Source organism: Melozone crissalis, unplaced genomic scaffold, assembly GCF_028551555.1.
Source record: "Melozone crissalis strain CALT ecotype California unplaced genomic scaffold, PUWL_Pcris_2 ptg000056l_1, whole genome shotgun sequence".
Taxonomy (NCBI): Eukaryota; Metazoa; Chordata; class Aves; order Passeriformes; family Passerellidae; genus Melozone; species Melozone crissalis.
Window position 1 is genome coordinate 1,152,682 of NW_026535834.1, and position 27,088 is coordinate 1,179,769.

The window sequence follows — 27,088 nt, forward strand, 5'->3', positions numbered from 1 at the left end:
TTCCAGTGAAGTATCTCTGTGTGTGAGTGATGTGAAAGCTTTGTTTTGAATGGCTGAGTATCAGAAAAGAACAGGTAGGTTCAGGAAAGTTTGTTTCCAGACTCCTTGGTTCAGATTGAATTCCTTGTTTTCTGTCAAGGTAGGGACATGCAGTCTGGCTGCTCAACCTTGCATGTATTCTGTGTCCCCAGTAAACTGGATTATTGTATTATGAGGTGACTTGCTGTCAAACTAGAAATGTATTCTGCAGGCATCTGTCAGAAGCTGCCTAATAATGAAGTAATGTTCATTAATATGCTGGGTATTTTAATTTTTCTTCCAGCTCTGTTTTCTGGGAGGCATTTGTATCAGAACTTACCTAAATCAGACATTTCATTGCTTTTGTCCCAAAGCCAGGAGAAAAAGAAACGGTTTTGAAAGTAATCTGCTTTTTTAAAGTGTAAAATTACAACATACTAACAACTACAGTTGTTCTAATAATTTGTGGTTGCATGTGCTTTAACACTCCATCCATTTCCTCTCATGAAGCCAGGTGGACAGCCTGTTGTTAAAAAATTACCTTCAGTGTTGGTATGAAAAAAAAAAAAGTTTATCATTTTAAATGTCACATTAATATTTGTAGTAATTATTACTAAAGCATTACATTTTGTATCTGAATACTGCACCATTTTTTCCTTAGGCATGGCAGGCCTGCAAAGAAAAAGGGAAGCTGAGAAATCCCAAGGTTAGTTAAACTTTTTCTTCTTCTCTGTTCAAGGTTGGTGACTTAAGTGCTGGAGTATTTTTTTTTGTAGTAAATACAAAACGGAGGAAGATTTGCTAGCAATATTTATTTACAATAATTATGACTTTTCATACATAAATAGGCTAGGCTTTGAGAGAAAATGAGCATTGGAATCCAGTGCAGAGTTACTTGAAGACAATCCCCTATGTTAGCTCCTTCCACAGAGGAATCAACAATGGCCAGAGGGTTTGAAATCCAACCTAAAAAGAGAAATTGAGCTGTAGTTGAAAGAAATACTGTTATTGTGCATAAGTATCTCTGTTTTTTTAAATACACAGATTTCTGTGCCCTCAGAAAACCCTGAAAGATGGAAGATGTTTAAGTACATCAGTCACAAAAACAAGTAGCATGCCCCCAGTAACTGCCTCCAGTCCTCCTTTTGTGTCTACAAGATAAAACCTTTTTTATTTCCCTTGTTCTTCCAGAATGCAGTATCTTTTATGATCACCAATGCATAACAAACACTGAGTTACAAGTAGCCAGGATGTCTGATAAAGATGTGCATGCAGAGAAAGAGGTTCTGAGATTTTTGTAGTGTTCCCGGATTGCCAGGAAATCCAGTGGCATCCTGGCTTGTATCAGCAGTCATGTGGCCAGCAGGACCAGGGCAATGATTTTTTTCCCCCTGTGCTTGGCACTGGTGAAGACACACCTTAAGTCCTGTGTAGAGAATACTGGAGGACACTGAGGTGCTGGAGCATGTCCAGAGAAGGGCAGTCGGGCTGTGAAGGGTCTGGATCACAAACCTCCAGGGTGAGGAGCTGTTGAGGGAACTGGAAGGTTTTACTCTGGAGAAAGGGGGCTCAGGGAAGATTTTATTGCTCTACAGCTGCCTGAAAAGAGGTTATGTTGAGTTGGGGGTTGGCCCCTTCTCCTAAGTGATAGAAGCAGAGAAAATGGCCTCAAGTTGTACCAGGAGAGGTTTAGGTTGTATTTAAGAAAATTTTTTTCACTGGAAACATTGCAGCAGATGGCACAGAGAAGTGGTGGAGTCACTGTCCATGGATTTCTTCAAATGCCATGTGGGTGTGAGACTTGGGGACAGGGCTCAGTTCTGGACACAGGAATGCTGGGTTAATGGTGGAACTTGAGAATCTTGGAGGTTTTCCCAAACAGTAGCATTCCTGTGATTCTCTGGGTGTGAATGTTAAAGTAGATTTTTTTTTTTAGTAGCAGCACAGAGCAGTTGGACTTGTGGGTTGATAATGGGAAGGTTACATGACCCACAGCTGCATTGGTCATAAAACAAAACACCGTTTTAGTCAAACAAATAACTGTCTTACATTTTCATGCTTGTCATAATACTTAGTATGAATGTAAAGCTGTGAAATGTGGTTAAATTCTGCTGTTGCTATATGCAACTATTATTTGTGTCCACACAGAAATAAATGAGATAAAGTTTACTAGCAGTAGAAGAAAAAAGTTCTAACTTTCTTTTCTAGGAAGAGCTTGAGTGGGGTCGATCAAATTGTATTCATATAAACAAGATCAAAGAGGTAAGATTAAATAGGTAATAGTTTTTATAAGCAGAAGGACTTTCCTCATTCTCTGTAAATGTTAAAATCTTGGATAAACCTACTGTGTTGCATATCTATCAGTATATATAGATGTGTATTTTCTTAAAATGAACTATGAATTTAGTTAAAAGGAATTTTGGTATGATAAATAGAGTGGTAAATTATTAACTGCTTAACGTATTTTTAATATTTTTAAGAAACCTGCAGTATTATTTGCTAATTTTATAGTTTCAGATCACTGGTTGTGATGTGACTGCTGTCTGTTGTTAAATAACTTCTGATTTCTGGTTGGGAATACTCTTAAGCAAACACAGTTACATAGTGAGGCCTGGACTTGAGAGTCTGTGGGGCTTTGTTGCTAACATTAGTGCAGCAGTTAATGAAAACTCAGCATCACAGTGGGCTTCAGGGTTAATGGGATATATTGAGGGGAAAATAAATAAGATTCTTGACTAATTGATCAGCAGAATGGCCTTGGTCATTATTTCACCGGTTCATACCTTTGGCATGAGCAATGAGGGGCCTGTGTTCAAAAAGGAAATAATAATAGAATTTGATAGTGAGCAGCCGTCTGGATAAGAAATGGCAGTAGTTTTATGACTTGGAGATGTGATAACAACCAAAAAAAAGAGAAAAGCAAATTTTGTAGAACTTGACAGTGGAATGATCAGTCTCACATGGCAGCCTCTCAGTTTCAGATAATGCTGGAAGAGGTTGTTCACAACATAATATATGAATTTAGAATGGTCACCTGCACTTAACACTTAGTAAGATTTGGGGGCTTTTATTTGTTCCACCTAAAGATCCTAATTTCGTAATCACTTGTGTGGAAGTGAGCTTGCAGAACTGAGTCAGTCCCAGGGGTTCCTTTCTGGCAGTGGTTATTCTTGTGTGCTAGAACTGCCAGCAGCTGAAAGGAAAGGGAAATGTAGCTACAAAAAATCTGTGTGGACACTGCTTTGTACATCTGCTCAAGAATCTTTTGGGAGAGTGAAGGCATTCACTCTGTGTGGTTGGAGGACCAGTGGTTGCTTGTGGGAGTTTCTTGGAAATGCTGAATATTGGAAAAGCTGTAATAATTCTGCTGGGGGGCCTAAGTTTGATCTCTCTCACAGTAATCAGAGTTGTCTGCTAAAACTGTGGGTGCAGCATGGTCACTGCTGCAGTTGGGTGCAGAATTCTAGGTTGTTAGCAAGATTTTTACCTACTAAGTTACAAACCTAAAATGACTTAAATAGAAAATACCATCTTGTAAAAGATAATTCAGTTCTTTTCCTAGTTTTCTTCTGTGTCATATATGCATGATATACTTTGTGAATTCATAATTGTTCTTTATAAGGAGATTTTGGGAAAATTGCTTGAATCACAGTACTGAAATTATTTTCCAACATAAAGGTGCTGAGCAGTATATTGGTGAAATGCTTACCAGTCACCTGAAAAGGGAAGGGAGTTTTCCCAGTTATTTCAGACTTTACCTAACAGATTTTATTCCAGTTTGTGGCTGGGTTTGATCCGTTTTAAATGTAACTTGGAGATCAAATTTCAGGTGGCAGAGTTATTTCACAACTTGAAGAAGAGAGTCAGTGCATTTAACATGCATGTTAAAGCTCAGCCATCTCCTATGGACGAGGAATATGTGTGCAAACAACACTTCATCTTGCAGGTAATGCTTTACTGTCATAAAGAGATGTTATTTACAAAAATTGCAGTTGAATCTTCATATCAATTTTCATGATTTTCAATTAATAATATTGATGAACTAGTGTTACACTTGTTTTCCAAAATTCTATGTGGATGTAGCAATTTTGGGTAGGAAAAAAAGCAACATTTTTGGCTGTGTATTGGCAATGCAGAAGGACAGCTAATGTTAGTTAATTGAAAATTATATTATCCCTTGCTTGAGGTGTTTTATTTGAAAACTGGCTTGGTGAGTTGGTGGGGAGGGGGTACAGGGAATTTTATGTCTAGCTATTTTAACTTTGTCTAATTTCCAGTGAATTACTTCTACTGATTAGCAGTGCTTTTATTTTCACAGACTTATTTATCATTTCAGTGGCAGTTGGCTTAACTGTGTAAGCAGTGAGCTTCTTGGAGCTGAATTGCTGAACGTTTTCAGATACAGCCTGAAAACTGAACAATTTATCTGTAGCTATTTTGTGTGAATTTGTTTTAATTTAGGCTCTTGAGATCAGAACTAACAATGGCAGTTTTCAACCAATAGAATAGAGCAAGTCTGCATACAAAAGCATTAAAGTTGTAGAATTGTTCCAGAAATTGAACTCTTTACACAAAAATCTATTTTTAAGAATTTGTTTATAGTCTCCTGTTCTGGTAATTCCTGAACAGAGACAGGAAAGAATGTTAATATGAAGATCTATTGGTGTCTCTATGTGTTGCCAGTGTATCTCATTTCAAGAAACTGAATATCATCTGCTGTGTTTCACAAAGTATTTTCTTGCTTCCAGGTGGTAATAGCTGGTGCTTTCTACCCAAACTACTGTACTTTTGGGAAATGTAATGGAGAAATTGCCATGAAAGACCTTGCTGGCAAGGATCCAAAAACCACTGTAATGGTATGTTAGGAAGATGAATGACTTAATTTAGAATCAAGTAACAGAAATATGAAGTGTTTGGGTGCTATTTTCAAGTTCTGTTCTGACGTGGGCAAGGAGAGAAATAATTATGTACTCTGATCCTTGCTTGGTGTGTCCCACCTTCCTTTCTTTCAATGCAATAAACATTGTGTAGGTGGGCAATTTTCAAAGAATTCCTGAGAACTGCCTCTATGCATTTGATTGCTAGTCTTGCACAGGCAAACAACTTTCATCAAACTAAAAAAAATTTGGGAAAATAGAGCAGAACTATCAAGGGTACTTTTTACTGAGTACTTAAGTTAATGTAGGGTTGCAGCTTCAGTGTTACTTTTTTTGTAATCGCCTGCTTGTTAGTGCATGGCATCTGTGCTTGTTGCTTTAAGGTTACTCAGGTGTTACACTGGGTTTTGTTATCTTCTGAAATTGCTTTTCAGCTGATTGTCATATGTGCAAGTTTAAAATGGCTGTGTTGATTTTGCAAAATTGAGCAGTCTAAACTAAGAAAATATTTGGTGTATCTGAAGTAGGTATTACACTGTAAAACAGCCATGACCTGTGCTTAAAGAAACCAAATCTACCAAGAAGCCTCAAAGAATAGACTTAACTGTCACAAGAGACAATAGATAAAAAAGGAGAGTCAGAAAATCTTGTTGACAAGGGATTTTTTGTGCTCCATACAGTTTAAGGATATTGAAGCAAAATATCACACGACTCAATCTTGTGTAATAAAGACTAGTCTTGCCACAGCAGCATTGTTCAATATTAAATTGGTAGATTTAAATAGCTGCTCACTTTTAATGTATTTAATTCTTGATGTAATGTTTTTAATTCTACTTCTTCCAAGGTAACAAGCAGCTCTTACATCTGCTGCTTGTTACCTTGGAAGAAGTAGCTGCTGTGTCTTCATCAGTGTAAATGATCATCTTGGGCACAAATGCTGCAAGTTCCTCAGGCTCTCACCTGGAGAGATTCTTACAGCCATATACTGCTCCTAATGGTGTGCTGAAGTGATAAAAGACAATTAAACCTCCCACTCCCTGGTCTCTGTAAATTCTCTTCCCTTGAGGCAGTTTCTGCAGTCTGACCTAGACCATGGTTTTGACCAGCCCCTGATCTTAGTGCTGTAACTTCAAGGCATAGGAACATGGTGAAAAAATAATCTGGTTTTTCCTGTCTGAAGTTGTAAGAGCCAAAGAAAAGAAGAGACAGTTGCATAGACTCTGAAAAATAGTTCAAAGTCTCAAAGTTTGAAGTTTCTAATTAAGAGTTCATGATTCTGTATTTAATCAAAATCTCATGAGATACTATTAAGAAAAAGTTAGTGAAATGGGCACATGCCTGTAGTTGCATGTTAATAGTTGTGAAACCTTACAGTGGAGTTACACCTCTACAAAAGGAAGATGAGGAGAGTGTTCTTTGCCATCCCCAAGAGCTGTATATCCATGTGAGAGAGCTTTCCAGCTGTGCAAGCTGTCCCAGCACAGCTCAGTAATTCAGTGTGTGATACGACTGCCAGGATATGCAGGAGCTGAAGATCCTTCAGCTTCCCAGGCTGTGCATACTGTACAGGATAGAGTTCCCTGTTGTGGAAAAAGAATCATAGCAGTCCAGTGTTTTATGTTACAAGCAAAATCAAGAGACACTAGACAACTTTTTGTAACAAGTATCAGATTAATATATATATATATAATTACAGATTAATTTGCTTCATTTATAGTTTGTCTACTGGTTTGAAGTAGTAGGGCATTATTAGCAGCAAAACAGTGTTTTTTATTGTCTTTTGGATTCTTGAATGTACTGTAGTATCTGGCACTTGGGAATTTGTTGGAGTTTGGATTGTACATAATTATTGCAGCTCAGGTGAAGGAGAAAGCTAACTATTTAGGTGAACTTGAAAATGCATTAAAGCAATTGAAGGCATCCAAATTTAACATTTTTTTCTTTACAGCTGAAAAACATTCCTCCCTATGGATATATATACCATAAACAGTTGCAGTCACTGCTTAGACAGTGTGGGCAGGTGAAATCTATTTCCTACAATGGATCAAGGTGAGTGTAAAATAAAATATCCTGCCTTATGTTCTCAGTTACAAATCCAGTAATCAATTTCTTTTGCAGTGATGTCCTGACAAATTTAGTTCATTTCTTCTCTTCTCTTCTTGGAATCAGTAATTTACTTTTAATGTATCAGTGAAAAAAGTGGTTTTGAAGTCTGATGTACATTGGTTGGAATAACATTAGATAAGGTAGCTGAGGCAGAGCCTTCTGGTTTGTCTCTTCTGTTTTCTGACAGTGGGCTTAATTGCAGATCATCGGTCTGTATTTATTTCTGTCTGTCATGCTGAATTTAGCTCATTTGTACAGTCTGATGGCTTTTTTGAGCTGATAATCTGACTAATTTCAGCCTATGACTGCCTAAAGTTGAATTCATGTAACCTTTCTTATTCCTTTTGCCACCTTTATTGCCTTTCTTTGTCACATATATTTTCACATCCTGTTTGCATTAAATTTAACATGTGCTGGTCACAATGTTAGAAAGTTTTCTTATCACCATCATGGTAATTAAAGTTTTAAGGCGCATAAAAGCAGAGCCTGTGAGGAGTGTATCTTTTACTGTTTGCTGGTCTGCTAAAATAAAGACAGGGAGGAAAAAATATTTTTTCTTTTTTTGTGGTTTTTTTTTTTTTTTTTTGCAAACAGGGCTTTTGTGGAGTTCTCCCGTAATCCAAAGGAGGTTTTTAAGGTTCTCCCTGAAGTGTACCTGGCAGTCAAGATGTCACAGCTGAAGATTCCCTTTGAGCTGTGTGTTCATCATCCAGAGGATATCAGAAGACAAGTGCAAGGTGCAGAAGCTGTAGGTTTGGAATTTCTAAGGTAATTGTATTACTTATGTAAAGTGCGTTCCTTTGCAGCAAAATGAGGTTTGCTGGATTTGTTGGGAATTTCCTTGGAAGTGTCACCAAGGAAAAAATGTTAGGTTCAAAAAACAGATGTAAACTTTGTCTAAGCAGAAGGTTTTTGCAGGGCTAGAGATAAGGTGATTGTTTAAAATATTTCTTTATAGATAAAGAGAATTCCAATATGCAGTCATCTTTCACCCCACCCCCAAAGTTCTAGTCCATTTTCCTTTGACATATAAAAATATGGATGTACACAGTTATTTCTGTTCCTGACAGAGACAATGTGGGGATTGCAATAACCAAAATAAATAGGGAGTAGCATTTGGGGACAAAAAAGAAAGGGAGAGAGACAGAGCTTAACAAAAGTGGGAGAACATAAGAGCATGAGATGTTACAACATAATAGGAAATAATGCTGAGAAATGCAATGTATTGAGTCTCTTTGGTCCACACCTGCTTTTGCTCAGAAAATCTGGCATGTTTGTTGCAGTGTTATTCTGTGTTTTGCTTCTGAGCTTCAGGTCATACAAGTAACTGATAAAATGGCATTCTGCCTAGCTCCTGATTAGTCTGCAGCTATTTCAGTATTTAAAAATAAGAAATCTAGAATAGGAAGGCAGGAATGAACTGAGAAGGTTAAAGTACAGGTGAGTCCCTTACTTCCAGTTGATTGTACTTTTATTAAAATATTTTAGCACCTTTGCCCAAAACAGCACTTAAAATCTTTGTGAAAATTGGTTCTTGAGGAGCTCAAGTCTCTCCTAGGCTGAAAGGCTTAACAGTTCTTACCTTTTGTCAAGTAAAAGGAATATTTTATTTTTCATATATATATAAAATTTGCTGAATTTGTTTGTAGTTTTGTATACTGTGTTTTTAAAAAATAAGTTTAGAAGAAAATGCCACCATGAAAAGCCTCACTACTTAACCCTGATTTTTTTCACTTTCTAATAAAGTGATGGCAGAGTTGTGCCCTGATATGTATCTTTCTGTGTTTGGTTATATTTCAGTTGAAAAGTTACTCTGCAGTAATTTGGTTCTTTGTGGTCATTTTGTGTTCTAATTGAATTGATGTATTTCTAAATAAAGGTCATTAAGTACATAAATGTGCCCTGGGGATACCTTGGGAAGCAGATGAAAGCAAAAAAATTAATCCTCTTGACTTTTCCCTTGTGAGTGAAGTATTTAGCATCTTCATTCCATTTTAGAGTAAATGTGGATTGTCAGAAGCAGACAGTGGAGCCTGTGAAAATCTTATTTGGTGATTTACAAATGTCAAAGATGATCCCAAGTCGTTTTCTGTCCATCAGGGTAACAGAGGTAGGAATGTTATATATAAGTAGGTCATATCCAATAATTAGTACCTGAATGGCTTAGCAGAGCTTAATATCTGACAAGCTTATGTTAAGTGATTGGGTACTGATAATAGTTTTAGTGCAGAGGTGTTTGTAAGAAGTGTTGGGAATATTCTTAGTCATATTTTTAGTAGTTCTTTGTTAAACAGTACTCACATGTTTGCACTTCACAAAATTTGTGGGATTTGCTGGCAGTAAATATTAGCTGGAAGTAGACATGAATGTAAAGAGGATTAATGGAAGAGGTAACATACTTCTGTGACCTATAAAAATGAAAATCAAAAGGTATTTGGGCCATTTATTTGGTTATTAACTGCCAGTTTTCTTCAGAAAATGTACATATGAAAAATGAGATTAATTGATGGTAATATATGCTCATTCAGAAAAAATATTTTATGCGTGGAAGTTTATTAGGGGAAAATTCTATGTATATACAAATATTTCTGAAATCTGAAGCTGAGATTTTTATATCTTGTGTTAGCTATCATTTTCATTAGTTTTGCTAATCATCTTCATTAGTATTGCTAGAGCAATAGCAATATATATGCTGCTGAGATAGAAATTTTAAAAAACATTCAAACCACTGAGCTAGGGGAAATGATGAAGTACTAAAACAGCTCTTGTTAGTAGTGGCATGTTTTGCAAGTGGAGAAAAGAATATTTTCCTCCTTTAGTCAGCTAAATCTCTTGGATGAAAAATGTTAATAAATTTCATCAGACCCATTGCAGTCACTTGGCTGTCTGTGCTATTTCTGATTTAATATGTGAGCTTTAATGATTGTAAATAAAGATTATTTTTTATCACAAGCAGTAAATATAAAGTCTGAATAGACATTTCAAAAGATGACTTGCTTTATTTAATTGGCTTTAAATAGCAGTTCTCACCAGTTCCCTAAGGTATGGCTCATCAGAACAGTGACACTGCTGATGTGCTGGCACATGTAGCTGACTGGTATTCTGTCACTAACAAAAAAGGTGCACCAAATCTCTGCACCTGTCTAGTCAATCTTGTATTTTCTGTGTGTTACCTTGGTTTAGGGAAGTGAAACCAGTCCCTGTATTTTAGTAATGCTTATCTCAGAATCTGTTTAGATGAAAAATGTGTTGCGGTAGCGTAGAAAATAAACATTCTCAAAAAATCCTAAATTATGAGACAGAAATTCTTCACTACATTGTTGCAGTGTGTGTGAACTGTTGTGTCAGGAGTAGGAGTGTTTTCATGCATTTTGCACATACGTGGTTTGTATTTGATGTAGAAGAATAATATGAAATTTGTTACTGTCTAAATTTTATTCTTGCAGGTGGTAGAAGTTGGACACTTCTGGGGTTACAGGACAGATGAAAAAAACACAGCTGTACTCCGGGCTCTGAGTGCTGAAATTGACTATCAGAACCTGATGGATTTGGCAGTGCCTCCATGTGTAGATGTGCTTTGTCTGGCACCATTCACTTACCTGGGAAAGAGAGGATACTACAGAGCTCACGTTCTGTATATTCATGGAGATCTTGCTGAGGTAATGTGCTGTGTCATATTGAGTTGGCAGCATGTAATTGGGTTAACAATCTTGGAGTTTGCTGCCTGTTTTTTATCTATTTTTTCTACAAATCACTCTGTCCAGAATAGATTAATTTGTTTCTTTTCCAGAACACAGGAATTTTTAGTATTGAGAAGCTCTTGCAAAATGAAGTAAAATGAATACTAAAACCCCCAGTGAATCTGAAAATGTGGCTTTTTTTTGGAATGGTATTTATGCTGCTGAGTTGTATATCATCAACAAATTATTCTGAATATTTTGGCTCTTGTGCTGATATGAGTAATGGAAATTAGTGCCACAGTCCAAGATTGGTATTGATTTTTCTGGCCAGTATTTTTCAGCAGTTTTAAGACAGATTTTCTATTTTTTTAAAGATTGGCCTTTGAAGTAATTTTATTTCTTAACCTGTCTGGGTTAAGAAATGAAAGGAATTCAAAGTGGTAACTCACCACTGTAGAGTTACTTTAAATCATGACAATATTTAGTACTAATGAAAAATGAGTGACTAGTAGTGCTAATCTCGTCACTTTCTCATTTGAATTTATAAACAGTCACTGAATACATGTTCACATTTGCTTAGCTAAAAGCAGTTTTTGGTAGTATCTCTCACTGAAGAAGTAAGGTTACACAGACTTGAATGTGGGGAAAGAATTTGGAGTCTTTCAGAGAACCTTGCCTTTTCTAGATTTAGTGGACTACTTACATTACAAGCAGATATTTTTGCCAAGGGATCCAATGATAGATGTGATACAATTTGACATATTCTTTTTGACATGACTTCATTTGCATGCTTTCTAGACTTTGAATTTGCTTCCATGTGACTTGGTAACATTTGTGTTGTACTGTAATTTTTAAACTCAAGTCATGACTCTTCTTACCACTAAAGGTAGCAGTTTTAATGTTGTGGAATCTTTGTTGAATCTCTTGATTATTTTTCCAGGTTTTTTTTGTGGATTATGGCAATAGATCAGAAGTGCCTTTAAATAAACTAAAAGAGATTCCAAAGTGTCTTCAAGGGCTTCCTTTCCAGGTAGGGGTGATGCTGTTGGCTGTGGCTTGCTGGATATTTTTGTGTGTGGCCTGGCAAACAGGAGTGAACTTCATGTCAGGATGCTTTTCAGAATAATACTTAAATAATACATATTTTGCTGATGGAAGTACCTTCAAATCGCCTTCATTAATAAAATTCTAGAGGTGTGTGTATTTACAGAGCCAAAATTCTTGTGTGTAATTGAACTGTGTTGTATTTAATTGTAGAGAAATTCTGATTTTGTCAAGCTGTGGGTTTTTTTCATGCTGTTTTGCTGTTCTCTGAACTGCTGGCTTTCCTGGGATCTTTGCAGACAGAATTCTCCATGATTACATATGAGTGTTATAGATCTAGTGATCTTTTCACACAAATTAAAGGGATTCTGTAGCTAGTTTTTCAGAGAAATAATTCTCTGAAAGAAATAAAGCAACTATACTTTAATTGTAATTCAGTTTTTCACTGTTCACTCAGATATTTTTAAGCTAGTAGAAACAGTTGTGTCATACTGATTGTTTTTTCAGAAGCATTTAATGATGAAAATGAGAAATGGACCAGCAGGAATAAGATTAGATCTTGACAGGGCTCATTTTGTTTGGTTTTCTTTAGTAATTGATGTAAAAAAATAATTTTGGCAAGAAGCATCCTTTCTTGTATTTTCTGCACACGTACGAAGTGGAAATGTGTTTCTTCTTTAGGCCTGATCTTTTAATGACCCCTTTTAATGACTAGCTAGAAAAAAAACAGGGTTTCTGCTGTAAATTCATTCAAAGACATAATTACAGGGAATGATTGTGGACATGGAAACTTAATTTCTCTTGCCTGCTAGGGACAGAGGAGCCATAGTGGTGTTACCAAGTTTGCTGTTACTGTAGTTGAAGACAGTTGTACACTCAGGGTTTTTCCAGAGAAGACATCTCTGTTCTCCTAATATTTCATTGTGAATAGTGAATTACTACCAGATTATCCTGTATGCACTGTTTGCTCTGATTCCTTAGCAACTCTGTACTATATTGAAGAGATATGAGCTGTCAGTGTTGGCAGTGATGGAGCAGGAATTATGCCAATAGCTTCACAGCAGCTGTAGGAGTTAACATAAGTTGCTGAGAGAGTGAAATATTTCCTTGCTGGTTCTCTAGTCAGGCGAGCGCTGTTTCCCATGTTTCTGCTGCAGGCTTTAGAGTTCAAGATCTGCAAGATGTGTCCCTCTGCCAGGTCCCTGGTGTGTGGGGAGCCGTGGAGCTGCAGTGCCAGCCAGAGATTTGCCTCTCTGGTCAGTGGCTGCACTCTGCTGGTGGAGGTTTATTCCCTGGTGCACGGCGTCCTGCACGTGGACGTGTTCCGGCACTCGGGGCGCCGGGGGCTGGTGAACATCCGGGACGTGCTCATCGAGGAGAGCCACGCCGAGCTGGCTGAGGAGTCACACGAGTCACAGGTGGGTCCTGACGGAGCTGCTGCTGCTGCTTGGCTTGCTCTGGTTTGTTTCACTTGTGCCTGTCAGTTACAGGGCTTGCAAGGGTTTCAGGGTGAAGAGAGAGATGAGAGTGTTGAATCCATGTTTCAGAAGGCTTGATTTATTATTTTATGATATATATATATATCATAAAATATAGAAAAAAATTAGAAGGGGGAAGAATCCTAAAGAAAGTATTTTTCACAAAAGATGTCTGTGACACCTGTCCTGAGTAGCTGAGCTGCAGCTTGACTAGTGGCAAGGTTAATACTTGAATAGGGCAGTGTATTTTTGTGTGTGTGCATAATGCATATTGAGCTGTTGGCCAAAAGCATTGCTGCTTTGAGACCCCTTCTGCAAAAGATGTTTCCTGGGAAATGATTTCCTCAATTGAACTGCTCCAGTCTGACTTGAAACTCAAACTGTAACTGCTTCAGTGTCACAGACATCTTTTGTGAAAAATCCTTTCTTGGGATTTTTCTCTCTTCTGAGAAGCTGTAGCCTCAGCAACAAGGTGTAAACAATGGTTATCTGCTGCTGTGGAATGCAGCAGGTGCACCTGTGATTGGTCTCTTGTAGATGTTTGGATTTACTGACCACTCATGGCAGAGCTGGGTCTTGCTCTCTGCTGAGAGACAGATCTTTGTTATTCATTCTTTTCTATTCTTAGCTTAGCTAGCCTTCTGAGAACTTTCCTTCTATTCTTTTTAGTATAGTCATAATGTAATATATATATCATAGAATAATAAGTCAAGCCTTCTGAACATAGAGTCAGCATTCTCATCTCTCTCTCATCCTCAAAACCCTTGTGACCACTGTCACACTTCAGTTTTAACTCTCTTCCAGTTTGTTGTTCTATGTAATCTGAAAGGTCATCAGAACTTGTGTTTTGGCTTTGTATGTATGTATTTCTTTGTGTAGGACCTTCTTTGTAAAATTTTTGAAGAAATTATTGTTCAAGGCTTTTAACACTTCCATTATTTTGTAGCAAAGCCATGATTTGCTCAAGGAATTGTTTTTGGACGGAGCAAAGAAGGAAGAGCAAATGCCCATATCTGTAGGACAGGAGGAAAAGCATCTCATTGAAAGATTGTTGAACTGCTTTTCTGAAAAGAAATCTGATGCACCAACCCATAAGGTAACTTGAGTGGTGGTTTTGGCCTGTCATCACATGACCCTGCTTCTCACATTGTTAGAATGGAGATGAGGATTGAAAGTTCCACAAATAACGAAGCTCTAGTTGATGCATTTCATCATTCTGCTTTCTGTTGGTGGAAAGCCATAGTGTGACCACTGTTTCAGACTGGTCTGCTGCAGCTTTGAGCAGAGTTTAGAAGTACAGCCTGAGAGCTAAGTGATCCTGCTCTTCTAATAAGGCAGCACTTTGAACTCAGGCAGAACAGAGATAAAACTGAACAGCTGAATGCAATGTTTCCCTACATGGTAGTCTTCATTATATAGCAAAAGAGCAAGTTCACAACCCTGTCAGACTTTCAGAAAATCTAAACATGGTTTTCACTGTACACAGTGTTTGATTCTTCATCAGCCAGTGATAGGTAAGCAGCTGGGATAGGTGCATCAGTGGTACTGATGCTTTTCTTATGCCAGTGCCAAACTCAGAAATGTGTTTTGAGCTATGTAGTCACTGCTGAGTTGGAATATAAAACAGGAAGATGTGTGTGCTCTTCTGCATTGTGATTACAAGTTAGGCCTCATCTACTTTCTGATTATTTTTCCATTTCAGATGTGACAAAATTTCAGGCTTTCAAGTACCTAATCATGCTCCTTTTGTCCCCAGGAGTAATCCTGTTTAACTGCCCATTTCATAAAGTGAGATATTTTCAGGATTAAAGACCTCATCATGTAAATAAAATTACCTGATTTTCTGCAGTGATCTATGAAGTCTGAGCTTGTGTTTTTAAGTAAGAGGACAGTCATGAATCTGCAGCACCTGTGAAAATAGATAATTTTAGTTAAGTGCCTCAGCAAGCAAAGTTTGCTTTAGATGAGTGAACTGGAAGTGTTGTATTACCAGTTTAGCAGCTCAGTGTTGCTCAGTACATGCTGAAATGCGTTTGGCTTTAATTTATAAAGCATTTTTATTTGAAGAGCTCCAGGTGCTGGCCAACTAGAATATCATTTCTCTGTCTCTCTCTTCTTTTTGAAGGTAACAGTTTTTGGTCCATTCAGTCCTTACCAGTTGAAATGCTACAGTCTGACCAATATATCCCAATTCAGGTATGAGAAGACTTATTGGGAAGTATAGTCATGTTCTTACCTTTGATTTTCAATAAATAAACTACGCAAAAAGCCACCTAGTTACTCCTACAAATTTTTTTCCAAATTTTTCTTCATTGAAAAGACTGAAGGAGTCAAATTGCATTAATACACATGCTATTGTATTTAAAATCTTAGAGTAGTTTTAAGGTTCATTATTGTCTCATAGAGAGATTATTTATTAACTGTCATTTAAATCTGCTAACAGTAAGCATCTACTCTGAGTTTTTTTGTGAATTTAAAATGTTTATTTGCTTACATGTTTTTATGAGTTTTGGAGATTTTTATTGTTGAAAATATTTCTTCCCCAGAAACGTTTTCATACATAAGGAGAGCATAAACTCCATTGTTGTCCATGATGGTGCAGAAGATCCCTTTCAGCAGCTCTTGGTGGCCACTGATATATCAGTAACTGCAACTGGTAATGCCTAATAAAAACATCTGGATGATTTCTCTAGACTGCTGGTTTTATATGAATAGCTCTATGAGTAAATATGTCACTGTAGTTCTATGTTATATCTTTTTGAGGTTTCATTTTTATTAAATGCTCCTTAGAGTTATTTGATTTTTTTTTTTGTTTTGGTGCCAGGGTCTGTGATTTTAGGGGAAACATCTTTGATGCCTCCTATTCATGGCCTGCTTGCACTCCTCAGTATGCTGTTTGCTCCTGCAATAGAGCTCAGGTATTTGTGCATTTCAAAGTGGTGGCTCTTTTGTTATTTTCTTTAGGATCCTCACAAAGTTTTGACAGCTATTATTTATTTGCTTCTAGCATTTTATGTATTCTCTTCCTAGTGTGTTTTTATGAGTTTTAGTAAAATATGTAGGTAAAATAACTTGTTCATGTACTTAGGAATTAGTGCTGCAGAGTCTCCTCTCGTGATAAGGCATTACATCTCCTGCCAGCTGTGCTGGAAACCTGGGAAGATGGAGTGGTAAACTGGGAATGTTAAATCTACATGAGGAGAGGAACTTGCATAATTTTTTGTAAAAGCTGAGCTCTGTCAGTGGCATCACTGTTGTGTTTTCTTGAATTTCTGGTGTTTGCAGACTTTCATTTCAAAATAGTTAAACTTGCTTTCCCTTATTTTGCTTATGTATGATTTTTTGGTAAGTTTTATGAGGATATGTCTTTATAACCAGAGCTTCAGTTTTGTATCATCACTGGATATTTTAAAAACAAGTATGACTGAGTATGAATGCCTCTCAATTGTTTCAGCTTCTTTCAAACTCATGTCTTGCTTTGCATGGCTTAGACAAATTCATTTGAGGCTGTCTTCATAAGAGTTTTGTTTCTTCATCTCTTGGTGAGACTGTTTTCTTTCTTTTTCATGTAGAGTTGATAAAAGTAGGAAGCATTTTACTGGTGTTTTGTGTGGTTTGGGTTGGAGTCAGACATCTGGGGCTCCACTGTTCCCAGCAAATGATATGGAGGTGACATTTGATGTGCATTTTGGATTGGAAGACATAACAGAGGTAAAACTTGAGTAAGAATTTTCACTACGGTTGGAATTCAGTAGAAGTCAGTGCATCTGAGGTTGTTACTCTTGGTGTTAATAAAAGAGATTGTTTGGACTGTGGGGTTTGGGTTTTTTGTAGTTTTGTTTGTTTGTAGTTTTTTCTTCAGTTTTGTTTGTCTGGATTTTTCAATGTGCTCCCTTCTTATAATCATAGATTTTTATCAGGAGAAGCAATTGCCCCCTCCCTACACTCAGAACTAATAAGATATTCTAGAATGCTACACACTTTTCAAAATCTAATCATCAATTTTGCACTAAGTGGAAGTCAATGCTTAGTAGTTTTCTTTTTAGGATTGTCGTGGCTTTTACTGACAAGCAGAGCACTGCTGCTTTGCAGGCTTCAGTTTGATTTTAGAGCTCTGATAAGTCATCTGTATTGAGCTGCATCTCAGAGCAGATCAGCCAAACAAACAATAAAGCTTTTGCACTCCTCATTACTGCCTTGTGCAGCTCAGAGAGTGAGATGTGTCAGAGGGAGCATGTACACAACTTGTGCAGTGCAGGACAGTGGCTGTGCTTGACATGTGCCCTGGTCAGGTCTGTGTGTGAAGCAGATCCTTGGGGTTGTTACTGAAGGTTCTCCAGGGACACAGTGGACATGCTGGTGCACACATCTGTGAGCCGTTATTTTCTGGAAGCACTGATTTTGGTGTGCTGGCTGTATTCATGATGCCTTAGCTAGAATGGTAACACCAGGCTGCTGTGTATGTGAAAAATTATGGACAGAGAGAGAAAATGCTGAACTTTCACAGAAGGAATTCTGCTTTGGAAAAAGTCCAGGCAAGTGGTAGGTTGTATGTCTTATGGCATATCTGAGTAACCTTAAAAATTGTGATATCAGGTGGCTGAAATATTAACATCACTGATCACCAGAGGTGCACCTGCAGGAAGAAGCATTTCTGAAACTTCAGATGTTTTTACTTCTGGAAATACTAATGCATTTGAAGTTCAGTGATGCGGATGCCACAACCACTTTCATGTCAGTGTGGTATGATACAGATCTTGTGCTGGCTTAAAGTGCTTTATATTCTGTATCTGGTGTTTTACAGATCAACAGTCTGAGGACAGCCATGAATAAGCTGCTCTGTGAGCAAGCATTGCATTTTGGACAGGAGCAAGTGGCACAGCTGCAGGAGGATATTCGTCAGAAGCTTCTCTGGTAATCATTTTGTAGAAATAAGATCTGTTTGACAGTCTCAGCAAAAATGAGTGATTGCTTGAAGCATAGCTCAGGTTAGGCTTTGGAAAAATAATACATGCTCTCATTTAATGATGCATTTAATTTATTTTATTTATTTATAAAGCAGTATACTAAATAACCTTAGACTTCTTGTGGAAGCACTGGTTCTTCAGGGAAGCCAAATCACTTAAGAGTCATAAAACCTAGACTGTAAAACCTGTTCTACAGGATACCACCTCTTATGTATCCTTGTTTTTGCACCCAGGACAAAGCTAATGGAGTCTTATGGCATAGCAGTGCAGAAAGATTTAGAATTCTTTATTCTTGTACATTAAGTTTGAATCATGTATGCTGCCTCTCCTCCCTCAGCAGACCTGTGCAGAATAGGCCCAGACAAATTTAGGAACTGAAGTAAGGCCACCTGCCTTTCTTCCCTGCAAGCCTCCCTTCTTCTTGGAAGTGAAGCAGGTTCTGAAAAGACTATTGTGATTCAGTGCAGCCAGCTTGGAGAATTTTTCAGCTTATACTTTGGGAGAAGGAGTGCAGTGAAATACCCCAGAACAGCTTCTTCTGTTGCTGCCGAGCATAATGTGAAAAATCTTCCTTTGTTTGTACAATTAGCATGAATTTTAGTGCTGTGTGTGTATCACCAGGAGAATTTTCTTATCCTGACCTGGCTCTCCACCAAACTATCTTAAAGAGTTCTGGCCCAGAGGCCATAACATAACTTTTACCAGCCTCATCTGTAAGAAATAGGACCTTTTTTTGCCAATAGAGCTTTGCTGAAGTAACTGCAGGATGTCAAAGTTAGGCAGTTCATTGTGCTGATAAAGATCAGAACCCTGCTCTTACCCAGGGTTATCAGAATGATTATCAGAGCAGCTGTTCATGCTGATTTTTCAGGTGTTCCTTGGTTTTGAAAATACTTGCTCTCTTATCTGTAGGAAAAAAACTATCAAATTGCTTTAAGTTAAAAGCAGACACCCATACTTCCTATTTCCAAAAGTCCAAATAAAATTTGGGTGCATTCCATAGTAAATTAACAAGTCAGCCTTACCTTTTGAGGCACTAGAAATGAAATTAAAAGAGCACAAGCAATGGAGAAGTCAAGGGATGTGGACAGGCAGAAAGAAGCAAAGCCACAGCCCCTGTCTGGAGGTGACTGTGACAGTAACAGCTCATGCTGGGACATCAACACTTACATGCTGAATTGAAGGCACTGAAATGTCACTGCTGTTTGTTCAGACATGTGAATACTTGCTGCACTTTGGGCACCTATTTTGGGCTGATTGTTCAGACATCTGCAGCCAGCTGGGAGGGGAAGGGTCAGACCTTGGCACAGGTCCTGGGCACTGATGTGTTCCCAGCTCAGTCAGCGCCGACTGCCTGACTCGGTCACTCATCAGCCCCAAGCTTTTTGTCTTCAGGATTTTCTACCTTTCTCTGGTGGTCTTTTCTCTCCTAGAATTTTTGTACATTTATTGGTTGTCTTCCAACCATCCTAGAGATCTTTTAATTAAAATTTTTATTTTATATTATTCTTGTGTGTTTTTATTTGAAGCAATAAATGGTCTGATTATTGTAATGATTTCTTCTTTTCCCTTCCATAAAATCTTTCTTGGTTTTGATTTTTTTTTTTCCAATTGTACTTTCTGTGTTTTGGAAAAAACATTTATTAATTCAATTACATAGGTAAAAATTTAGCCAGAACAATCTTTCATAACTGTTTTCCATTTTTCAAAAGCTAATTGTATTTACAACATGTCACCACTGCTTAAGACTAAAATCAGTTTTTGAAAAACACATCTAGACAGAATTAATTAATGTCTACTACTGTTGTACTTTGCACAGCTTGAGGAAATAACTGGAGCAGACAGACAATCTATAGTAATTGAGTTGTCATGCAAAACAAAATACCCTAAAAATAGCTGTATTATACATTCTAGTGAGTAAGCATACATAAAATGTAAGGAATAAATTACAGTTGCAAATTCTTGTGCTTTGTAAAAAAAGCATCTCATTATCTTCCTTAGAAGAAGATACATTCTGATATGTGATAAGTCCCTGTGAAAATTTGTATTTTGACTTACTCCACTGGATGGGCAAAGTACAGAGACGTGAAAAATCAGACTAGATTAAGAGGGAAATTTAAGATTCCCTTTAGCACAGACACCTTGTAAATACCTGGTTGTATATCATATAAAAAAAAAAGTTTGTAATTAACCAAATACAGGTGTATTTCTCAAGGCTGTATTTATGTAATTTCAGTTTAATCTGCAAATCAAAGCCTCGAGACATAATTGATCCTACCTGGTATGAGAAGCCATATGCATGGAATCAGGTAAGGGTATAAATGTTAAAGTTGTTGTGAGGTGGGGTTTTCATTTTTGGATTTTTCGTTTGGTTTGGTTTTTTCATTTGTTTGTTTTTGGTTTTATTTTTAGTGTTTTGTTTTTGTGGGGTTTTTTGTTGGTTGGTTGATTTTTTGGGGTGTCTGAGTACTCCAGTACAGTTAGTTAAGAGTGTTGAGAGGGAGAACTTCTGTGGTTATTGAATTAGAAAATACCAAAAGCACTTTAGGGTTAAATTGAAGCATAAACACTTATTTATGTAATCACTTATGGTTGTTGATACCCTGTTTTTGTAGGGTCTCTTTATTTGTTGGGTAGCTTGTTTGTTGGGTTTTTTTTGTGTGTGTATAAATATTCAGTATGTTTAAACAGCACTCTCCATGGTTTTAAGGTGAGAGAGATTGTAAAGGTAACTTGACATTTGTTGGAAGTTAAAATTTTCTGTTCTTTCTGTTAAGCAGCTGTAGCTACATTTTCCTGAATGCAGTGCATTTTAGTTTTGTTTTGGGTTGCTGTGATTTGAGGTGGTTTTTCCTAGGCAGACAGGAACATGGCTTGTTTTAGAACAAATGTGGTGGGGTCAGGCAGGAGGGCAGTTTTCTCAAGACCCAGGAGGGTTTCATGAGAGAGCTCTCCTAGCTTCCTACTCCATTAGAAATCTTACCTTTCTTTCTGAAAGGGCCTCTGCAGGCCACTGGATTTCCTGAAGAACAAGTAGAGATTCTTGATTAAAAAGGGAGTGAGGAATTAGTGAGTGCAGGAGTAAAAGTGCTACACACCCCCTCCCTGTGCCTCTCCCACCCTGCAGCCTGTAAAGGAGGGGTTTGGGTCACCCCTGAAAAGAGGGACAACAGAACAAACCAAGGGCACTTATTTATAAAAGGCTTTTTTTAGAGTGTGTTCTGATATACTGCCTTAGGTCAAAATATTTCTATTTTCATATTTCAAATCCAGTTATCCTTGGATTTAGGAAGATAATGCACTCACTTCTGCTGGTGTTTATCTTTTATAAAAAGCTAATGTGTAGGCCTTGAATCAAGATTTTCTCCACTGTCTCTGAAGAATCCCAGGACATTGTATATCATAAAATACTGCCTGTAATGCTTTGGAATTGATTGTGAAATAGTGTTCTAAAATCATGGCAAACCATGAGATAAAGCATTTTGTAGCCCTGGATCTTTTGTTGCAGTGTGTGGCATGGAACTGAAATTCCTGTATGATTTAAAACTCAGAATTCTTCAAGACATTTTCTTAGCTGTGTTACATAGGAAAACATTAAGAATGCATTCTGACTTTCATCTTGCTTCTTTTGACCAGGTGGATTCTCAGTGTGTTATTGATGGGTATGAAAAGCAGCATGAAAGAGGAAATCTTGTTTATCAGCTCCACAAGCTTGTTTTGTTGAAGGATTAAGTATTTCTAGAAGTCTTTCAGAGGATGAGGTATTATTAGTCTAAAAATTAGTTCTGTCTTGTATGCATGTTTTGCAAGACTGTTCCTTAAGATGAGTACAAATGTACTGAAATACAGTTTGGAAAATGTTCCTGTGTTTCTGAAGAAACTGAGGTTTGCTAGCCTAGGGCAGACAAGTTCTATCATAAAAGAAACTGATGTAAATCAGGATGCAATTTTCATTTTAATAGTACTTCTGAACAGATTTATCACAAGGTACACAAAAGATGAAGCAAATCTAGGCTTAGTGGTTCATTTTCTGTCCAAAAACTCATAAATTAGGGGCATTACTTTTTTTTGTCTGTAATTGCAAGTTGCGTTTTCCTGTTTTCTTTTTTATTAGTTCTTAAAAAAAAATATGCAACAAAGGGAGTTGGGGTTTTCCTTAACCAAGAAATTGAAGTCAGATAAAACTGATGATCTAAATGATGTTCTGATCCAAACTTTATCTTCATATACTGGATACAATTTTTTTGTTAATTTTTTTTTGTACAGCAAAACATAACATGATTTATCTTCTTGTATGGCAGAAGAATGCTTTTGACTTACTAATTCATGGCACTTTGTTTCATCCTTTCAACTTACTTTTACCTGAGAGGTCTTTAGCCCTAAAAATGAGGTCACTGGTTTCAGAATAAAATGCAGAAATTAAATAAAATGTTTTTGTCTCTTCCTTTGTGTTCATGCTTAATAAAAGCTAAATTTAGTTATTAAAGGTATGTGATTGCATTCACAAAATACATCAATACAGAAATAATATATAGAAGAGAATTAATTTTCACTGTTCACTCAGTGATGTGAAGGTCATGTAATATCCAGTCATCCTCTGAAGGACAGAGAATCTGTGGTCACCATAAAGAAGTGGCAGATTTTTGGAAAACAAGGGGATGCTTAGAATAAGAAATTACTTTAAGCCATAATTATACAGAGGGATGACTGTCTAACAGGCAATTTCAGTGGTTTATTAGAGCATTACTTTCTTAGACTCATTTTAGTGATCCTTGGGAATTAGAATAGTTAGTGAGAGAGGTCTAACAGAAAAATTGCATCTCAGACAAGAGTGTTTCTCAGCCAAGTGTTGTACATCAATTAAATCCTGTTAAACACCTTCAGGGGCAAGTGGATCAGGCAGGATTTCAAATCTTGCTTTTGTCTGTTGACAGTGGGACTTTCTGTAGGAAAAAGAAACTTGGCAACACACCAAGGCATGAGAAAAATGAAGGAATTCATTCCACATAAGCAACAGGCATATTATTTTTTGAATTTTTGAACACTGTTTCTCCCATGTGTGGGTCTGTGTGTGTGACTGTGCTGCCACCAGGTGGGGGCTGCTGTGATACAGGACAGAACAGCCCTGAAGGAAGCTCAGCATCCTCCAAGTCAGCCTTGCTGGGTGATGATGTTTATTTGCAGTTGTATATATACAGTACCAACATTTAAAAAGGAGCTGCTGTATTTTATAGTTTGATTTAGGCTTCGACAGAATTGCAAAGTCACTTGAACAAGTTTAAGGTAAGTAGCTTCAGGATTTCCCTCTCAAAGGGCAATAGTATGTCACACTATTGACATAACAAATATTGTGAAGTAGCAGCATTTTTGTGGCTGTGAACCTGATCCCAGCTCAGCTCTGTGGCTTTTGGGGGCTACTTCCATAAGAAAGAAGGCCATGACTGCTTGTCAAGATTTGCTTTATCTCCAGGTGCTCATCAACATTGAGCAGAATGAGACTTCAGTGACCATATTTTACTGTATTTCTACAGTACAGTATTGGTGGAAATACTTAAATCTCTAAATGATCAGATTAATGCTCTTAAATTCTTCCAGTAATAATGATAAAGTAACAAACTGTACTGACAGTGCTTCTAGTATCTGAAACAATGTGCATTGACTGTTATTCATAATTCCCCCCACAGCTGCAATGGTACCTGATAGCCATTTTAAATCAAAAGGAGATTTTTTGCCGTTCCATGTAATTAATTTTGGAATTTAATGCCATGGGCTCTGGTGTATATAAAATATTTAAACAAACAGAAAAATTAGCTGGAACTCCAGGGGAACCTTGGAACTCCAGGAGGGAACCTTGATCCTTTAATAACTTTTAAAATTGAGGAACTTGAACTCCCTGTCTTACTGAATTCTAGAATCTCAAAAAATAAACTGAAAGAATGTCTATTTTTATCCTTGCCAAAGTGGTTCCTTATGACAGGTATGTAAGTGGAAAATACTGTTAATGAATCCTTTTAGACAAATCACCTGTGGTTCCTTAACTGATTCTTGGCAGTGCTGCAGAGCACTTGCTCTGTTCTTCCAGGAGAATCACATTGTCAGGATGAACAGCAAAAGGGAAAAGGATATAACACATTTGGGAATTTCACCATTCCTTCCCCAAAGAGGGTCTGTGTAGGGATTAGGGTGCTTTGAATGAACCCAGCTGAGCCCTGCTGAGCCTGTGTCCCCTTGCACTGTGGCAGCTGTGCTCTCTGCAGGGAGTGCAAGGGGGGAAATGTCAGTGTGAAGTGATCCATTTCCAGAGAAAACATGACTGTCCTTCTTTAGCTGGGTGGAGTTTTGGGAGGAACAGCTGAGTGCATGTAGATCCTGTAGAAGCTTTGACCTTTCCTAGCAGTGTTGTGCTGTTGTTGAACCACCTATTCTGAAAACTTGCACCGTGGATTTTACAGTGCAAGGAGGAAACTGAGTTACCAGGGAAAGGAAGGCCAGAGATGGAATTTGAGTAATGAAGGGATGGTGACTTTATAGGCCGCAGTGAGTGCAGTCCCAACAGGTTAAATTCAATGTCAGTCTGCATGGAAGTGTTAGAAAACAGCCCCATGAATTAGGATAAATGATGGATCATGGTTTAAAGCAGGTGTTGGCATAGACTGTGCAGGAGTTACACTGGCCTTATCAAGTTGTTGGCTTGTTTTTCAAGGACCAGAGTAACACAGAGCAGGGTTTGTCTACCTCATAGAAAGGGATAGAACTGAACAGAAAAATAAAAACCCATCATCAGTGTGTAGTTTGATTTGCAGTGTGTTTCTGTAGAAGAACCTTGAGAAAAGCTGATGAAACTCCAAAGAGGTAAATAAATTAAAGAAACCTGAGGCAAAGATGGTATGTCTGAGATAGACATTAATCCTCTAAAGGAGTGTTGAGGGAAGAGGCAAGCTCTGAGCTGATCTGGTGAATCTGTAGGAAGATAAATTGCTCTTTTCTTAATCACTGAGCTACATGGGTAGGTGTATTTGTCACCCCTGTCTGATGCTCCTATATTTAGCTTTCACTCAAGCACCCGGAGTGTCAGTCTGATCTCCCAGATCTGTGACTTAAATCCCCTGGGGAAACAGAGGTGGCTGTTCCCTCTGCTGAGAGCTGCAGGACAAGGACAGGACCTTCCTAGTGATCCCTCCCCCCTTCCAGAGAGGGGAGTCGCCCCCTTTAAGGTGGCTGTGAGTGATGGGGAAATCCTGGCAGATGTTTCTTGGCACATGGATGAGTCTGTGGATGTTTCTCTCTCTCAGGGCAGGGGCTCAGAGGGCTGAGCTTGGGTGCTGCTGCTCAGTGAGGGGTGCTGATGCTCACTGCTGCTTCTGCCATCAGACTGGTCAGAGGGCAGGGGCTGAGGTGAGCCAGGAGTGAGCTGCACACACCATGAGCCATCCTGAGGGGTCATGGCCTTCACTCCTTCACCCCAGCAATTCCCTCCCTCACAGGGAGGCACCCTGGGGAAACAGAGAAGTGGGGCTGCCACTTGGTTCAGGGGAAGGAGGGAGGTGAAGTTTGTGGTTGAAATGCTGGCATTCATTTCCTTCTGTGCTCCAAAAGAGCTTTTTGCTCTGAAAAACTGCAATCAAAACTTCTTCACTCGTGGTGAGATGAGTTCATGACTTTTTCATGTCATGCTTTTGAAACTTGTCTTCTCTCTGGGCCAGTCAGAGGGATGAGCCCCAGGTGCTCCACAGCCACTCCAGTATGATGGTTTTCTTTGCCCCTCTTGCATTTGTTCTTCATGCCACATGGGGAGCAATGGAGGAGTTTTAAGTATCTCACTTCTCTCATTTTGTTTTCTTCCTAAACACAGCATACAGCACCCAGGGGTACCTTTCTCTGTGTGCTTAAAGAAGGAAGGGTACAGCTGTTGGCAGCATTTCAGCATTTACAAAGCTCACTCTTCTCTTCTTGGTCTCTTAATAGCAAAAATCTAGAGTGAATAATCAGGACCAGCACAGAGGATACATGTGTACCTGGGGTTTTCTTTATCTATCTTTAATCAGGGCAGAAAGGCCACTTTTTAAAAGACAGGAAAGTAGATAAGATTTTATTAAAATTCTTGATACAGACAGTATCTTCCACAGTACATATTTCAAGAGATCACAGAACATAGCTGCAGGGAGTTCCTCTCCAGTTGAAGATGTTAGCTCTGTCTTGAACTGCTTCCACTTGGTCTTGACAGCAGTTGTGCAAACACCCTCCTCCTGCCCACCTGCCAGGTAAGATGAGAATTGAACAGGCACACTTTACCTCTGATTATTTTACAAGTTCTCTAAGGAATAGATATTGCTTGAATTTTTATTTATAAAGGAGAAGCAGGTAGAAAATATGCTGGGAAAAAACACAAAGTGATTGCTGTTGATGGCAATTCCCAAAATGAGAGTAGTTTCTGAAGCTAATACATTGGTAGTGATGCTCCCCACGGTGTCAGTGCTGCAGGATGAGGAAGGGAAGCACAGTCCCTGGTACCATAGGAGCTTCCAGAGGGTATGTGAGTGCTTCTGGAGGGAACATTTCACATTTCAAATGGATGCTTACAGCTGAAGGACAGGAACAACTGCAGAACAGTCCATCTAGAGCTGGGTGTACAGCAACAGTGTTGAAAAGCACCATACTCCAGAGTGGAATCAGAAGGGAAAGGACTTTCTTGTATCCTTCCTCTGTGCTTATGTGTGAGAATACATTCCCTGATGTTATTATCTTTATTTTCATATTAAAATGCAAATGTTTGTCTTAATTTTACTGCAGCCAGTTTTCAGGTTACTCTTTCTCAATTTATTTGAACTGAGACAGTTCTTAATTTTTTCCTCTGTTTTCTGCTATAACAGTATAGTGTCATGTGATTGTTTGACAACTATAAAAATCTAGTTACATTT

The 27,088-nt window shown here is 38.0% G+C and overlaps 1 protein-coding gene across 1 annotated transcript in view; it reads left to right on the forward strand.

The window, feature by feature from the left end:
* The window catches only part of TDRD9 (tudor domain containing 9), a 45,208-nt gene extending 22,656 nt beyond the window's left edge, over nt 1-22,552 (forward strand). The window contains exons 18-35 of the mRNA XM_054286776.1: nt 680-724; nt 2,227-2,280; nt 3,848-3,964; nt 4,767-4,874; nt 6,844-6,944; nt 7,596-7,769; nt 9,000-9,111; nt 10,448-10,660; nt 11,622-11,711; nt 12,883-13,143; nt 14,150-14,299; nt 15,329-15,399; nt 15,750-15,859; nt 16,028-16,121; nt 16,776-16,914; nt 18,008-18,117; nt 20,407-20,479; nt 21,807-22,552. Of these exons, the coding sequence (XP_054142751.1) occupies nt 680-724; nt 2,227-2,280; nt 3,848-3,964; nt 4,767-4,874; nt 6,844-6,944; nt 7,596-7,769; nt 9,000-9,111; nt 10,448-10,660; nt 11,622-11,711; nt 12,883-13,143; nt 14,150-14,299; nt 15,329-15,399; nt 15,750-15,859; nt 16,028-16,121; nt 16,776-16,914; nt 18,008-18,117; nt 20,407-20,479; nt 21,807-21,902 (2,118 nt within the window). The 3' untranslated portion in view covers nt 21,903-22,552. The remainder of the gene's footprint in view (nt 1-679; nt 725-2,226; nt 2,281-3,847; nt 3,965-4,766; nt 4,875-6,843; nt 6,945-7,595; nt 7,770-8,999; nt 9,112-10,447; nt 10,661-11,621; nt 11,712-12,882; nt 13,144-14,149; nt 14,300-15,328; nt 15,400-15,749; nt 15,860-16,027; nt 16,122-16,775; nt 16,915-18,007; nt 18,118-20,406; nt 20,480-21,806) is intronic.
* Nucleotides 22,553-27,088: the final 4,536 nt, after the last annotated feature.